General features: G+C 49.5%; 1 protein-coding gene across 3 annotated transcripts in view; it reads right to left on the bottom strand.

The window, feature by feature from the left end:
- Window positions 1-249: 249 nt before the first annotated feature.
- The window catches only part of ninl (ninein-like), a 23,737-nt gene continuing 7,951 nt past the window's right edge, over window positions 250-16,035 (bottom strand). The window contains exons 7-31 of one of the 3 annotated variants that reach the window (XM_047352112.1): window positions 16,009-16,035; window positions 13,556-13,735; window positions 12,908-13,044; window positions 12,697-12,837; window positions 11,386-11,560; window positions 11,203-11,313; window positions 10,827-10,913; window positions 9,933-10,062; window positions 8,463-8,531; window positions 8,238-8,359; window positions 7,202-7,282; window positions 6,987-7,120; window positions 6,739-6,876; window positions 5,559-6,584; window positions 3,657-3,761; window positions 3,497-3,566; window positions 2,374-2,538; window positions 2,258-2,299; window positions 2,074-2,187; window positions 1,835-1,981; window positions 1,646-1,762; window positions 1,292-1,405; window positions 908-1,111; window positions 719-832; window positions 250-649 (exon numbers count right to left, since the gene is read on the bottom strand). The exon at window positions 16,009-16,035 is cut by the window's right edge and continues 120 nt beyond it. In XM_047352112.1, coding sequence (XP_047208068.1) covers window positions 458-649; window positions 719-832; window positions 908-1,111; window positions 1,292-1,405; window positions 1,646-1,762; window positions 1,835-1,981; window positions 2,074-2,187; window positions 2,258-2,299; window positions 2,374-2,538; window positions 3,497-3,566; window positions 3,657-3,761; window positions 5,559-6,584; window positions 6,739-6,876; window positions 6,987-7,120; window positions 7,202-7,282; window positions 8,238-8,359; window positions 8,463-8,531; window positions 9,933-10,062; window positions 10,827-10,913; window positions 11,203-11,313; window positions 11,386-11,560; window positions 12,697-12,837; window positions 12,908-13,044; window positions 13,556-13,735; window positions 16,009-16,035 — 3,942 coding nt within the window. In that variant the 3' untranslated portion in view covers window positions 250-457. Of the gene's footprint in view, window positions 650-718; window positions 833-907; window positions 1,112-1,291; window positions 1,406-1,645; window positions 1,763-1,834; window positions 1,982-2,073; window positions 2,188-2,257; window positions 2,300-2,373; window positions 2,539-3,496; window positions 3,567-3,656; window positions 3,762-5,558; window positions 6,585-6,738; window positions 6,877-6,986; window positions 7,121-7,201; window positions 7,283-8,237; window positions 8,360-8,462; window positions 8,532-9,932; window positions 10,063-10,826; window positions 10,914-11,202; window positions 11,314-11,385; window positions 11,561-12,696; window positions 12,838-12,907; window positions 13,045-13,555; window positions 13,736-14,230; window positions 14,470-16,008 lie in introns of those variants that run through there. The other 2 variants (XM_047352113.1, XM_047352114.1) reach the window with 2 other exon arrangements.

Below are 16,035 nucleotides of genomic sequence, written 5' to 3'. Positions count from 1 at the left end.
CCGCCCCGATAAACACAGAGATCCTGAGCGCTTCGGCAACTTTCAGGAAAACTCTGAACATCAGATGTAGCAAAGCAGCATCTGATGTGATGAATCCATGTTTCAGCGTCGCTGCAGCAACCAGTTTAACCAGCTGGGCTGACGTGTGATTCTGATCCGTTTCGAACAGCAGCTTCTCATTTTCAAAATGGATGAAAAGAGTTTATTAGAAATGAGCAGATTTTTATAAAAATGCATCTCAGAGCTGAATCAGTTCAGACAGAAAAATCAGCAAATATTTTAATAAAATAATAAAACCTCCATTTACATAAAAATAAGCTTTGAGTCCAGTTTGATGATGTTCTCAGCAGCTCAGACTGTCTCACCTCCAGAAGCTCCAGCAGCATAAACAGAATGATCTGACACCTGATTGGTGGATCATCAGCTGCTGATTAGCCAGCGTCTCCGCAGGCTGAGCTCACGTGGCGAGCACAGTGGCGACCACCTCCTTCAGCAGCTCATTGAGCGCGCCAACCTTCTCCTCCAGCATAAAGTTCTTCTTCTCTGCCTGTTTCTGACGCTGCTCGGTGATCTGCAGCGCCTTCACCAGCTGTGAGTTCTCCACATACAGATCCTTCAGCATGCTGCTCATCTTCTTGTTCTTCTCCATCTGAACGAAACCCAATGTCAGAAGCAGCGAGCGGCCGGCGGTTTGATGCCCACAGAAACACAAACTCACCTGCTCCTTAAACTCCTGGACCTTATCCTGCAGAACCAAGCGGAGAGCCTTCAGCTGGACCTCCAGCTCGTCTGCCTGCTGCTTCAGCGCTGCTGTGGTCTTATCAAACTGTTCCTGAAAGCAGCACAGAGGCAGTGGTCAGAACCAGAACCTCCAGAGGTGGACCGGTGAGTCCGTCTCTGAACCCACCTGCTTCATGCTGATCTGAGATCTGCTGTGCTGGACTTGCAGCGTAATCTTCTCCTCCAGCTGCTGACTCCTCATCTGCTCCAGCTGCAGCTGTAGCTGCAGCTGCTCCACCTGCTCCCTGCAGCCCACCTGCTCCTGCAGCTGCTGCCGCTGCCGCAGGTGCTGCGCCTTCGCCACGCTGAGGGCAGCATCCGATCGCAGCACCTGCATCATTAGCGGTAAATCAGGAGAGGGTTCTGATGAGTTCTGACTGGGTTCAGGACCAAAATCAGAGACAGATGGAACTACTTGCAGACACTAAACTCTATTATCAAGTTTATTTTCATCTCATGTTTTAACCCCTCCCCTGTCCCTCTGGATCTTGGTTCTGATCCGAATCCTGACCTGGTCATGAGCCTGTGTCCGGGCGGTCTCCACCTTGTCTAATCTGGACCTCAGGTTCTGGTGCTCCTGGCTTAGTTTCTGGACTTGAACGTCCTGGACCTGCAGCTCAGACAGCTGACCCAAACGTCACCAATTAAATTCTGTTTATGTGGCGCCGATTCACAACAAATACAGAACTATTTAGTCAGTCTAGTCAGACAGGTTCTGGGTTCAGTTGTCCCAGTTTGATCCTGGTACTAAAACAATTCAGTCAAGTTCTGTTTATTGTTACAAATAAAACGTCTTTAAGGAAAGCAGCTGATTGGATCAAGTCCATGCTGAAGCCCCGCCCCCCCAGGCTTTCCTCAGTGGTACCTGCTGTTGGAGCTCCTGGTTCTGGACCCTCAGTATATGGGTCTCCTCCTGGAGGTTCTGATGAAGCTCCTCCTTCTCCTCCATCAGCCTCCTGACATCTGCTTGCATCTCCTCCACCTGCAGCGCAGCCACCATCAGAACACCATCACAGACAAACATGAAGGGGGTGGCAGCTGCAGGTGATCTCACCTTACTGAGCGCCTCCCGCAGCTTCCTGTGGAGCTCCGTCACTTCCTGGGCGTGGCCCAGTTTCTCCTGAGTGGCGACGAGCAGCTGAAAGCGGAGCAGATCGGCCTCCGCCTGCATAGAGACGACCTGCTGGTGCAGCTGCTCCACCTGATGGAGAACAGGCAGAAACCTGCTGTTCAATCCTGGTTCAAACCCAACAACACCTCAGGAGAGAGAAGATTAGACGTTTCCAGTCTGACCTGATGGCTCCAGTTCTCTGCATCTCTCTGCAGCTTCTCCTTCTCCTCCTTCACCTTCTGCAGCTTCACCCTCACTCCACTAAGCTCCGCCTCCAGGTCTGATTGGATGCTCAGCTGAGGAACAGCCAGCTATCAGTTAACAGAAGCCAGAAGCTGCAGCATCATCATGTGATCAGATCTTTACCTTCTCCTTAAAGGAGCTCAGCTCCTCCTGCAGCCGCTGCACCTGAAACATCACACCTGTCAGCTCAAAACGTTTCAACCTCTGAACTCCAGCCAAACATAATCAGCCCAACTCACAACAGCTCCCTCGTCCTGCTCCTTGGAAACCGTTGCCAGGCGCTCCTGCAGCATCCGGACCGACTCCTGCTCTCCACGGAGACGATTGCTGAGGTCACCGTTGTCACTGCTGAGCTTCAAGTTTCTGCTGCTCAGGTCCAGAACCTCCTCACGATACCTCGAGTTCTGTAGGAGAAAAAATGTTCAGAGGTTTTTTCTGGACCGACACCAACCAGAATCTAAACATTCTGAAGCTCTTTTTAGTGGTGCTACAAGATCATCTCAGTTGGAATTTCCCTGATGGTGGCCTGAAATGGTAAACAGAGCTTTTATTCTGAAACCTGAGCCTTTATTGTGAAACCACTTCCTTCTATCATGGTTATACCTCCTGGAGATAAGGTCCTGGGCTTTATTGTGTCTTACTTTGTTTGGACTCTACACCAACGGGAAGAACGGGACACCTTCCCTCTCCTTCTCCAGCTTCAGCTTGGTGGGAGGGGCCTAATAAGCCCCTCCTCCACCTCTCGCTTGGGATCAAGGCTTTGGTTCCTTCCTTCCTTCCTTTGAACTACCTGGAGAGCAGATCAGCCATCTCTCCGTTTCAGTTTCACCTGAAGAACCTTCCTCAGCAGCCAGATGACTCCATCTAACAGCTGAGGGGAAGTTTTCAAGGGCAAGAATCAACGACGTTCTTCTTCACTAAGACCAACTGCGATGGTTAAGGAACGTTAGCAGCTTTCTTCTCCTTATGAGCAAAGATCAGACCAGGAGAAACATCTTCCAGACCAGGAACCAAGACCCAGTGAAGCATGAGACTGAAAACCTGACCTGGAGTTCGAGACTGGATTTGAATCATAATTTGTACTGTACCTTTAAATAAGAGGTGGCGTTCCATCACGTGGGCCGTGGAAGCTGCGGGATCAAAGTCTCAATTCAAACCTTCATTACTCAGGTTCTACACGTCCTGGTATTGGGAGTTATTAGTTACTGGTTTCCAGTTTGAGAAATTATTAATTTAGAATGTTTTAATAACTGTCGTTATAAATGTTTGCTAATCCTGAGGCTAGCTCCTCTAGAGCACATCATGATGAGCTTCTGTTTCAGTCACTGATTGGTTCATTTAAACCTTTAAGGCATGTCGGACCTCTCTGTGCAGCCGCTCCTCTTCCTCTCTGCTCCTCTCATGTTCTCTCTCCATCTCCTGCAACCTCCTCCTGCCAGAAGAACACGAAACTCCTGGGTTTAGGGTCCTCCACAGAAACATCAGGAGATGATTGAAGGTTTAGACCTGCAGCAGGACTCACCTTTTCTTCTCAGCCTCATCTTCCAGGTTCTGGACCTCCTGCTGCAGAACCTTCAGCCTCTCCTGCAGAGCTGCGTTTTCCGATCGGACCTCCTCCAGCTGAGTCCTGTAGGACAAAAACCCACACAGAGCACACTGAACCCGAAGATCCAGAATCAGAACCCTGGTTCAGCATAACTGAACATAGAAGCAGGTCCATCAGCAGGATGGAGGATTAGTGATTCACATGCAGAGGGACAGATGGAGCTACTGATGATCAGGTTATGATTGGTCTGTGTGTGGTTCATGCGATTAGATCGTTAGCATTGGTTCGTTAAGAGATGCAGTCGTGCATTGTGATTGGTTCGTTCAGTTAGATGCAGCCGTGCGTTGTGATTGGTTCGTTAAGAGATGCAGTCGTGCGTTGTGATTGGTTCATTCAGTTAGATGCAGCCGTGCGTTGTGATTGGTTCATTCAGTTAGATGCAGCCGTGCGTTGTGATTGGTTCATTCAGTTAGATGCAGCCGTGCGTTGTGATTGGTTCGTTCAGTTAGATGCAGCCGTGCGTTGTGATTGGTTCGTTCAGTTAGATGCAGCCGTGCGTTGTGATTGGTTCGTTAAGAGATGCAGTCGTGCGTTGTGATTGGTTCGTTAAGAGATGCAGTCGTGCGTTGTGATTGGTTCGTTCAGTTAGATGCAGTCGTGCGTTGTGATTGGTTCATTCAGTTAGATGCAGTCGTGCGTTGTGATTGGTTCGTTCAGTTAGATGCAGCCGTGCGTTGTGATTGGTTCGTTCAGTTAGATGCAGCCGTGCGTTGTGATTGGTTCATTCAGTTAGATGCAGTCGTGCGTTGTGATTGGTTCGTTCAGTTAGATGCAGCCGTGCGTTGTGATTGGTTCGTTCAGTTAGATGCAGCCGTGCGTTGTGATTGGTTCGTTAAGAGATGCAGTCGTGCGTTGTGATTGGTTCGTTAAGAGATGCAGTCGTGCGTTGTGATTGGTTCGTTCAGTTAGATGCAGCCGTGCGTTGTGATTGGTTCGTTAAGAGATGCAGTCGTGCGTTGTGATTGGTTCGTTCAGTTAGATGCAGCCGTGCGTTGTGATTGGTTCGTTCAGTTAGAGATGCAGCCGTGCGTTGTGATTGGTTCGTTCAGTTAGATGCAGCCGTGCGTTGTGATTGGTTCGTTCAGTTAGATGCAGTCGTGCGTTGTGATTGGTTCGTTCAGTTAGATGCAGCCGTGCGTTGTGATTGGTTCGTTCAGTTAGATGCAGTCGTGCGTTGTGATTGGTTCGTTCAGTTAGATGCAGCCGTGCGTTGTGATTGGTTCGTTAAGAGATGCAGTCGTGCGTTGTGATTGGTTCATTCAGTTAGATGCAGCCGTGCGTTGTGATTGGTTCATTCAGTTAGATGCAGTCGTGCGTTGTGATTGGTTCATTCAGTTAGATGCAGCCGTGCGTTGTGATTGGTTCGTTCAGTTAGATGCAGCCGTGCGTTGTGATTGGTTCATTCAGTTAGATGCAGTCGTGCGTTGTGATTGGTTCATTCAGTTAGATGCAGTCGTGCGTTGTGATTGGTTCATTCAGTTAGATGCAGTCGTGCGTTGTGATTGGTTCATTCAGTTAGATGCAGTCGTGCGTTGTGATTGGTTCATTCAGTTAGATGCAGCCGTGCGTTGTGATTGGTTCATTCAGTTAGATGCAGTCGTGCGTTGTGATTGGTTCGTTCAGTTAGATGCAGCCGTGCGTTGTGATTGGTTCATTCAGTTAGATGCAGCCGTGCGTTGTGATTGGTTCGTTCAGTTAGATGCAGCCGTGCGTTGTGATTGGTTCGTTCAGTTTAAAAGTGTCTTGATGTGATTCGTCTCATTTTGTTCCAGCAGACAGAACCTAGTCGTTGTACAGATCCAGTTTTGACTCACAAACCTGTGAGGACTGGCCGCCTCCGTCACATCCTCCAGGTCCAGAACTAGGTTCTCCAGCTCCATCAGCCGCTGGGCCAGCCTCCTCTTCTCCCTGTCAAAGTCCTCCTGGGTGCTTGTCAACTGGTTCTGAGAGTCCTGCAAGGCCCGCTGTAGAAATAGGACCTGCTTGGAGGTCCTGTCCCCAGCCTCGGACTGAAGTCGCTCCACCCGACTTGTTCTGGAGTTGAGCTGGCGTCGCAGATCCAGAACCAGATCTGCGGTGTCGTTGAGCTGCAAGCTGAGGCCTCTTAGGTGCTCCCTAAGGGAGGAGATCTCCTCTTCCATCTCCACGATCTGGGTGGAGAGCTGGTACACCAGCCGCATGTAGGTGCTGTTCTCCTGGCTCAGGTAAGTCACCTCATCTTTCTCCTCTGTTAAACTGGACTGGAGCTCTGAAGCCCGGTTCTGCTCCTCCAGCAAAGCCTCCTGAAGTGCAGCCTCACTTCTCTTCCTCTGGTCCAGCTCCTCAGAGACAGCGTCCAGCTGCAACTGCAATGTGTCCACGGCCATGGCCTGCTCCTTCAGGTCCTGGATAAAACGGTCCCGGTCCATCTTCAAGGAGTCAAGTTCAGTTGTGAGTCTGGAGATGGACTCGGTTCTGCTCCCCGGAGCCGCCTGCAATTTCTCCAGCTCAGACCTGAGGAAGGTGACAGTCTGTAGCGAGGAGGAGTAACTACGGTCTGTAAGCTCCGCCTTCAGCTGGTCCATCTGATCCAGGAGCTCCGCCTCCTTTTTCCTCACCTGCTGCAGCTCACCCTCCATGCTGCCTTTCTCTGAGGCCAGACGTTTGTTCCGAACCTCCTGAGACTCCAGATAAGTGATGCTCTCCTCCAGCTGGGTCTGCAGCTCTGAGCTCCTCCTCCTGGAAGCTTCCAGATCCTCCTCCAGTCCTGCCTGCGTCTGACTGGACCTCAGAGCAGCCTCCTGGAGGCTGCAGACCTCCTCCTTCATCCTCCTCTTCTCCTCCTGCTGCGTCTGCATCTCTTCCCTGCTCACAGCGACAGGGATCGATCAGAGCAGCGCAGAGACAGATTCTGATCAGTTCTGATTGGATGTTTCATCCTGCTTCAGTTCTTACCTTCAGTCCAATTAAAAACCAGGAAACATTAACCTGGTTCTGGTTCTGGTTCTGACCCACCCACCTGACACGCATCACTTCCTGGTCCATCTTGAGCTTCATCTCGGCCTCCAGCTGGTCCTTCTCTCCGCTCAGTCTCTGGACCAGGTTACTGATCTCTCTGGCGTAGTTCTGCTCGAGCTCGGCCCGCTCCCACTGGATCCTGGGAGGAAAACGGACGGTTAATCATCTGCAGGGTTCCCTGTAAGACAGCAGCTGCTCAGCCCGACAGACAGAACTCAGGGCAGCAGCTCTATTCAGGATGATCCGGACCTGCGCTCCACCTCGCTGCTCCTCCCTCCTCCTCCCTGCTGGACCTGGGTCTGCAGTCTGTCCACTGTCTCCTTCAGCTGCTTCACCTGCAGCTCCACCTGAGCCTTCTGCTCCTCCAGCTCACTGATCTCCAGCTGAGGAGGAACCAAGATGTGACTAAAACACCACAATTAACAGCTCCTCTGGTTCTGGACCTGCAGGCTCCTCCTCCTCACCTTAAAGGCCTGGGAGATGTCCTTCCGCTCCACCTCAATGTTCTGCTTCATCATGTCCAGCTGCCGTTCGTAGTAGTTACCCTGAGGAAGAAAAGGAGGTTCAAGGATTCACGGATTTTTCTTGTCACACCAGATTGTATTTACATGTTTGGGTACCAAACTCGGACTCAGGTCCCGATTAAAAAGTCCAATACTTAAGTATAACAAACAAAATCAGTAAAAATCAGTAAAAATCAGTAAAAATCAGTAAAAATCAATGCAACAAAGAACAAAAAAGAGAAATATCCAAAGTTAAATAGTGAAGCTGAAATGAACTGAATCCACATGTAAAACATGAGGTAGTCTTAAATATTGCACCATTGGAGGGTGAAGGGTTTAGTGCAGGTCAGCGTGGAGAGAGTCTACAGATTGTTGCTCGAGGTCAGCAGTCTGACAGCTTCAGGTTCTGAACCTGGTGGTCTCGCTCTGAATGCTCCTCAGCCGCCTGCCTGAGGGGAGGAGCTGAAACAGTCTGTGTGCAGGATGGTGGAGTCCTTCATGATGCGGAGGGTCCTCCCGCTGCACCCTGATGTGTAGAGGTCGGAGGAGGTGGGAAGACTGCTCCCCCACAGTCCTCTGCAGAGCCTTCCTCTCAGCAGCAGAGCAGCTGCCGAGCCATACGGTGAAGCAGCTGCAGAGGACGCTCTCCACCGCACCGTGGTAGAAGCTCCTCAGGACTCCCATGTCCAGGATTCCTCAGTTTCCAGAGGAAGTACAGACCCTGGTGAGCCTTCCTGAGCAGACAGGAAGTGTTGGGACTCCAGGTGAGGTCATGGATACATCCACACCCAGGTACCTGAAGCTGGAGACCACTTCCACAGTTGTTCCTCCGATGTGTAGGGAAGGGAGAGGGCTCTTGTCCTTTCTGAAATCCACCACCATCTCCTTAGTCCTCTTCACATTGATGCAGACGTTGTGTTCTCAGCACCAGGTGTTCCACCTCCATCTATTTCTTCTGTTGAAGCAGTAACCTGATCTCCATCAGAGAAGGACTTACCTGTGTCTCCAGCTGGATCTGAAGCTGCTGCAGCTCCTGCTCATGGTTCTCCTTCAGCTGCTGCAGGGCCAACTCAGTGTGGATGCTGACAGAGGGACCGGAGAGGTCCAGCGAGGACAGAGCTGAGGACACAGGTAGAGAAGAAGATAACACCTGTTGGTCTCTGTCTGGACCTGAATCCTTCTGACCTGATCTGGACTCTCTGGCTCTGTGTGTGTGTCTCACCCATCTTATCGCCCGGCAGCAGTCTCTTCCTCCCCGCTGAAGACGAGCTGCTCTTCATCTCTGAATCATCTGAACAAACAAACAGAACCATGTTGAAGCAACAGCAGGAGTTCACAAGCTGATGTTTCATGAAGAACACAGGAACTCACTGAGAGACATGATGCAGACTCACACACACCGACAGACTGACCTGCTGCAGGGGTGTGTGTGGGTGTGACCTGAATCATCTGGACTGCTCAGACCTGAAAGTCCAGTTAGAGCAGCCTCTGACTCAGCTAGTTGGTTAAACCTGTTCTCTTGGTTCCAGCTGCTTCCTGAACTTTACTTGATCTTCACCCAGTTTTCTCTGAGAGGTTCTTTCTCTGGAGAAAAGACCAGCCTCTCATTGGCTGATTAAACTGTCTGACTGCTGTTTGGGTTTATAAAAACCCACCTGGACATTTATGGCGCCCCCTTCTGTCAGAACAACGCTACTGCACATCAGAACTCAAGAGCTCAGCTGTTCAACTGAAGAAACTGAAGTTTAGAAGAGAAGATCTGACATTGTTTCCAGTTCTTGTTTCACAGGAGTTTAGGAAGAACAAAGCAGCTCCTGCCTGGAAGTCCTACACCTGAACATCTCTCTGGGACAGAGTCTTATTGTGAAGAAGTTTTAGGACAGGAAGTTCTGAATCCTGCTGAGACCCTGGTTGCTATGGTTATCGCCTCCTTTTCTGGATCAGCAGCAGTCTTCATCATCACAGGCGAGAACAATGAGAGAAATCAGAAAGATTCTTGACCCATGAACATCAGAACCTATTGGTGTCCTCTTACAGTGGTTCCTGCATCGACTCAGGTTAAACAGAACCTTCAGGTCCAGTTTCTAGAGAAACACCCCGAGCTGAACTCTACTGGGAGTGAGAATGTGGTCGTGTCTCTCTGCTCTGATTGGTCACATGTCCTCCAGCAGTGGGAGACACTGGCTGGAAGGAGACAGAAAAACCTATGATTGGATGGAGAACATGTGGAGATGAAGCTGTGGGTGTTTATCATGGTTTTCACCAGAATCCCATTACTGTAAAAACCGCTCCTGACCCAGCTGTCTGTCTGGGGTTGTTTGGGTGGTTCTGTAGTCAATGGAGGAGGAGCAGTGTAGTCCTGACAGAACCTCAGGAATAGCTATCTTCAATGGTTCTGCATCAGCAGCCTTTGGGCACGTTGAAAACTGCAGAGGTTCAGATTCAGCAACCGCAGGTGGAACTCAAACACCTGAAGAAGCAGCCAATCAGTGAGCAGGAGACAGATGAAGTCATCAGGAATAAGGAGAAAACAGGTGAAGATGAGCTGAAGTCCTCCAGGTCTTACAATCTGAATCTGAGGTTCTTTGACCCATAAAGACAGAACATGTGATGTTCCACAGCAGTCAGACTGATTGTTTCTACCAGTGAGCAGGTTCAACAGAACGTCCAGGATCTGACCCAGACCCAGTACCTGAGTGCTGCTGACTCCAGCTCAGCTCGCTGACGTCGCCTCCTGCTGGCAGGTGGGACTTCCTGCTGCTCCTGTGACTCTTCAGCAGCTCCAGCTCAGAGCTCAGCTCATCATTTCTGTCCTGCAGCTCCTGAATGCAACACACACACACACACACACACACACACACACACACACACACACACACACACACACACACACACACACACACACAGAAGGTGAACATTAGCCCTGCAGAAGGACAAGCTGGACAGATTTTGAGTTTTTATGTCCAATCAGACACACAGAAAACTAAGGGGAAGAGGGGGGCAGGCTATGACATCATGATGGGAACAACCAATCAGAGCCAACCCTGCAGATGAACCTGAAACATGAACACAGTCAGAAAAATAAGCAGAATCAGCAGAGAGCAGAGTGATGTTCATCTCCTGTAGGAATCACACCTGAACCTTCAGCTGCTCTCACCTGGAGCAAAGCCTTCAGGTCCACTAACACAGAGAGAGGTTCTGGTTCTGGAGGAGTACAGTCAGATCAGGGCCGGTAACATCAAGAAGCTGTTCAGAAAGTGATCTGCTCCAGATCCTGAATCGGGGTCCGAACAGGATCAGAACTGATCCTGCTAAACCACATGCAGACCAGTTTACTGGACTGAAACCCAGAGAAAAACAGAACATCTCCATATCAAATCATCTTGAGAAAAAGTCTACTGATCCAGACCACCGAAGGATTACAGGAAATGTCCAGATCACATGGAGGAAGAAGGTCTGGATCAGGAGGTATAAACTGGACTCCATGAGTCAGTAATTCTTCATCATATGAGAGGTTCTGTGGTTCCACCTGGACAGAGTTGGACTGCCTGACCTGCAGAAACGGAGCTGAAATAAAAGGTCTTACCCGGCGCTGGAGCTCATACTCCCTTAAGAGCTCAGAGAACCGTTCCTCGTGACTCAGGGTGGCGCCAGACAGGTCCAAACTGCCAAACTGTCAGAACACAAAGCAGTCAGACGATCAGATCATTAGTTAATAAGGTGGATCAACAGTTCTGATGGTGTTGAGAGCAGAGAGAGCGAGCCACAGCAAACGTTCATCAAACATTCATCAGATACATGAGAGTTACCAAACAGCAACCGGACCCGGCTGGACTCGGGTATCACAAACACACACGAAATAAACAGTTACAGACACCCACACCGGATCCTGATCCAGAGAAGGAGACACAACCAGATCAGGGTTAGAGGAAGGAGAGGAAACCTGGACTGGACCGGGTCACCTTGTGATGCAGCAGCTGGTCCAGGTCTCTCTGCAGTCGCTGCACTGAACTCTCTGCTTCACTCAGCTTCATCTTTACAGCGTTCAGCTCGTCCTCCAGATGCTGCTTCTCCTGAGAACACAGCAGAACCTGGGGCTAGAACCAGTCCGAGCTCTGTCAGACTAGAAGACGAGCAGGACTCACCTGTGCGGTGCTGCTCAGCTCCTCCTGAAGCTCCGCCTCCTGCGCTCTGAGCAGCTGCAGCTCCTCCTGCAGCGCGCTGCGTTCCCGCTCCACCTGCTGCAGCAGCGCCTCGCTCTCCTGCTCCGAATGGCAGCGCAGCGACGCCAGCCGCTCCCTGAAGTCCTGTTCCAGGTCCCTGCGGGTCAGAGCCGCCCGTCAGAACCATCAGAACATCCCGAGCTTTTAAAGAACCTTTCTCAAGTATTCACACCCTGTCTCGCTCCAACTACAAACTTAAGTGGATCTTCTGTAAGACACAAGTAGGTCAGAACCAGGAGGTGGAAGGACAAGGATTCATGGTTTAACGTTTTTACAGATAAAAATCTGAAGTGTGGTGTGCATAACTTTTCAGCTCCCCAGAACTTTGTAGAACTACCTCTGACTGTGGGTCTTTAGGGGTTTGTCTCCATCAGCTTTAAACATCTCCAGATGAACATTTCTTCTCATTATTCTTTCTAAAACTATTGAAATTCAGTCAGATGGGATGGAGAACATCTGAGAACATCACTTTTCATGTCTTGCCACAGATGGATTTAGGTCTTTCAGGTTTTGGATGTAGTCCAAAACGTCAGTTCTGGTCTCCTCTGATCAGAGCTCTTCCATACATTTGCAGTGTCTCCTACATGGCTTCTAGCAAACTGCCAACAGGACTTCCTCGGACCTTCTTCTCACCACTCTTCCATGAAGGCCAGATTTATGGAGTACACAACTAATAGTTGACCTGGGGACAGATTCTCACCCTGAGCTGTGGATCTCTGCAGCTCCTCTAGAGTTACCATGGTCCTCTTGCTGCTTCCTTGCTGTCAGTTTAGATGGACCTCCATGTCTTGGTAGGTCAGCAGGTGGTCCATCCTCTCTCCATCTTCAGATGCTGGGTTGAACTGAGCTATGTGAGATGTTCAAAGCTTGAGATGCTGTTGTAGAACCTAACCCGGCTTTAAACTGAACCAGAATTTTCTCCCTGACCCGTCTGCTGTGGTCCTTGGTCTTCATGATGCTGGTTGTTCTCTGATGTTCTCTGAAGAACCTCTGAGGCTAAAAACAGAACATCTGAGGGTGACTGGTTGGACTGGATGTAGATGAATTTATGGTCTGGTTCTATAATAATAATCAATGAGATCAGGGTTCTGCTGAGGAACAACTGCTCTGTTTCTGTTTGGATCGAGACAGAACACGACGCTGATGAATGTTTTATTTAGCGCAGCTCACTTCCTGCTGGAGCACAAAGCATTCTGGGAAGCATGGTTCCCAAAACCCCAGCAGCAATCTGACCTGATCTTGCTCTCGTTGAGCGTCTCCATGCTGGCGTGGCGGTCGTCCACCTCCCTGACCAGCTGCAGGTTCCTCTGTCGGGCCAGGTCCAGGTCGGTTCTCAGCTTGTCCCGCTCCCTGCAGGCCTGCTCCGCCACCTCCCTGGAAAACAGCACGGATCAGACGGGAAGCTCAGACCACAGAGCTGGGTTGCCGCGGCTCTGGAACCTACTGCAGGTGCTGGATCTCGGTCTTGTAGGAGATGAGCGCCGCCTGGTGGATGCCGTTCCCGCTGACCAGCAGCTCGTTGTCCAGAACCAGAGTCAGATCAGCCAGACTGAGCCGCTCCTCCAGAGGGAAGTCCAGAGTCTGCATCAACAGATAAAACTGTTATTTATCTGGGTCCAACAGACACAAAGATCTTCTCCAAAGCAGATGTTCACTCACTGAAACGGAACCAGAATTTAAACCTTCCTGTGAAGCTGCAGAACCTCCAGAAGGAGCGTCCCCACAGCAGGGGGCGCTGCTGCACACTCAGGCTAAACATGTCTATCTGAGCAACAGAGATAAATTATCAGCAGTCTGGAAGTGCTTTAAAGGTTCTAGTCTGCAGATCCGACTGGGACCAAGGTTTGAGGTTCTGCTCAGCCTCAGGGGTTTGGAACCAGATTGGACCTCACAGCTGAAAACCTCACGGCTGAAGAGGCGGTTTGGCAGGAAGTCAGAACCATAAAGAGACAGATTGTTCCAGAGGAAGAGTCGGACAGAAAAAAGGAGGATTCAGACTGCAGGAATTCTGGTTCTGATTCTGAGGAAAACGGATATAAACTGACTGAAAAACAAACCTACTTCCCTAGGCTGAGCCCGGCTCAGAACCCACCTGCAGAATCTCCTGGCTGTTCCTGATCCCCTCCTCCGTCCACAGTGCCGCCACCCGCTCCGGGCTGGTGCATCCCGACCCGTCATCCAGCCGGCTGAGGACCCTCTGACCCACGGTGGCCAGCAGCAGGGAGGGCGCCGCAGAGCGGACCGGGCCCTCCTCCTTTACAAGCTGCTGGTTCTGCATGCAGGAGTAGGATCCGGTTAAAACTCTACGAAAGAATGAGCTTTTCTCACAGAGTCAGAGAATTTAATCTGGATTATCCTAGTTCCACTCAGAACCACCTGATGGGAACACTGGACTCCTGCAGCCTGCTTTAACTGATTTTACAGAAGTTCTGTCAGAAAATGTTTCAAATGAAGGTCCATACATTAACAGAACCGCCTGCGTACACTGTGAAGCTGGCCTTGATCTAACACTGAGGTAGCTGTTTTGGACATTCAGTGTTTTGGTTTCATGTTCTGTTGAAGACCGGGTTAGGTTACCCCAACCCTGCAAACCTGGACTAAAACACCTGCTGAAGAAGGAGGAATGTTGTTGGATCTGGAACATGTTCTTCAGGTTCTGCAAAGACTCTCTAGATGTTTTCAGATCTCCTGATCTTCAGAGACTACTGATAGCTGTCTGTGTGAATGCTGGAACCGGTTCCATCTGAGATCCGACTGTAAGGATCACCTGAGTCTGGCAGGAAGTCACCATGCTGGAGCTCATCTGGTCCATCCTGACCCACACTGACAAACTGCAGTTGGACATCATACCTGGTCCGCAGAACATCACGGCCTCCACCTGCCTGCCTGAGGGAGCAGATACCTGTTCACCTGCGGCACCTGGTCCAGCCCCTCCCACCTGATCAGACTAATCCCTGACAGCTGCTGATTGGTCTGCAGGGGGCGCTAGCTTCAGGAGCAGCTCATCTCGTTGGTTTAACCAGTTTCAGATCCAAATGGATTGCTGGAGACAGGAAGCAGAACCTCTGCCATCCTGCAGGGATTAAGCAGGTAAGGGATGGGTGGACTTAACTGGAATAAACTAGTGATGGCGAGATGAAGCCTCTTGAATCATTGAGGCTTTCCATCCAATGAGCTGAGGCATCAACATGCTTCATTTGCTCTACTGCGCCACCTAGTGGACAATAAATGTAAAATAGGCAGAATGATTGTAATGAGGTGAATTTCTTTTGTAAAGCTTTAAATTGACTAAATAAAGGAATGGTGTCTGTGATGCCAATAAAGTTAGAATATGGTGTAAATATAATCTTAATCTGTCTTTATGACGCAATGGCTGGATCAAAAGGAAAAGTAGAAACAAATATGGGAGAGGGCTGTGATGTGAATTTGCTTATACCTGTAATTCTTATAATAATGGTCTTTATTTAACCAGATGAAGCCTCCTTGAGATTAAAACTTTTTCCAAGATACATTTATAAAAATATGTTCCCTAACTGGGAATCGAACCCAGATAACAAAGGTGCAAGAGCCAACTCTGAAGCCCCAGACTACCAACAACTTCACTGGTGAGCGATTTAACCAACTGCAATTTCATACAAGTTATGATATATTTGTATTTGTTCCAATACTTTTATCTTTCTCACTGTTTCCAAAGCAAAAAAAAGACTAACAGATTGCAAACGCACAAACATTACGATCCAGAGACACGTAAATGTGACTGGGACTCAGCAGCGTTGTGCTGACCCTTATACTTCAAATCACGCGCCAAGCGGCGAACCAGTTCCTGAATCGGTCACGTGGTACGGCCCGCTTTCGAAGCCTCGAACGTCAGCACATACGTCATCGACACAAGCCTCGATACGCGCTTCAAAAAAGTCTGCCGGGATTCCTTGATACGCGCTCCGAAGCATCGCTACACTGGACCCATCACTAGAATAAACTGCTAATCGGGGAACATCAGCAGATCTTCACGGATGGACTGAGACCTGAACACTCAGGTTCTGAGACTTTGATCAGAATTTAGGTCAAATTTCCTGAAAACCGTCAGAATAAAATGTAGATGTGTGTGATCTTGTGTGTTCAGACTGATGCTTTCTACCATGAAGGACAACCATCATCATTCCTGAGCTTCTCCACATTCAGGTCCGCTGGGACCTTCTGGCTGATGTACATCTGAGTTCGTCAAAAAGCAACAGGACCCAGATCTGTTTTTATTGTTTCTTCCATTTATGAAAACAGGAAGATTTATCTTCACATCACAGAAAACAATAAAATCCATTGAAGAGATTCCAGCACCAGAGCATGCAAATCCTGACCTAATCTGACACCAGCTGCAAGAACAGAACCAAGGTCAGATGAAAACAATAAAAACATCTCCAGCAATCAGGGGAATTTTAAAGGCGGAGCTTCACTTGACCAATAAGGTGGCTGTATTTAATGCTTTTTCATTAGTATTAATTTGATGTAATAACTGACATGTTCTACAGGAGAAAAACAGTATTTTACTCTGTGTAGCGCCCTCTGCAGGTCAGC

The sequence above is a fragment of the Girardinichthys multiradiatus genome, chromosome 22 (genome assembly GCF_021462225.1).
Source record: "Girardinichthys multiradiatus isolate DD_20200921_A chromosome 22, DD_fGirMul_XY1, whole genome shotgun sequence".
In the NCBI taxonomy this organism is placed as follows: Eukaryota; Metazoa; Chordata; class Actinopteri; order Cyprinodontiformes; family Goodeidae; genus Girardinichthys; species Girardinichthys multiradiatus.
This window is presented reverse-complemented; position numbering and strand designations above follow the sequence as displayed.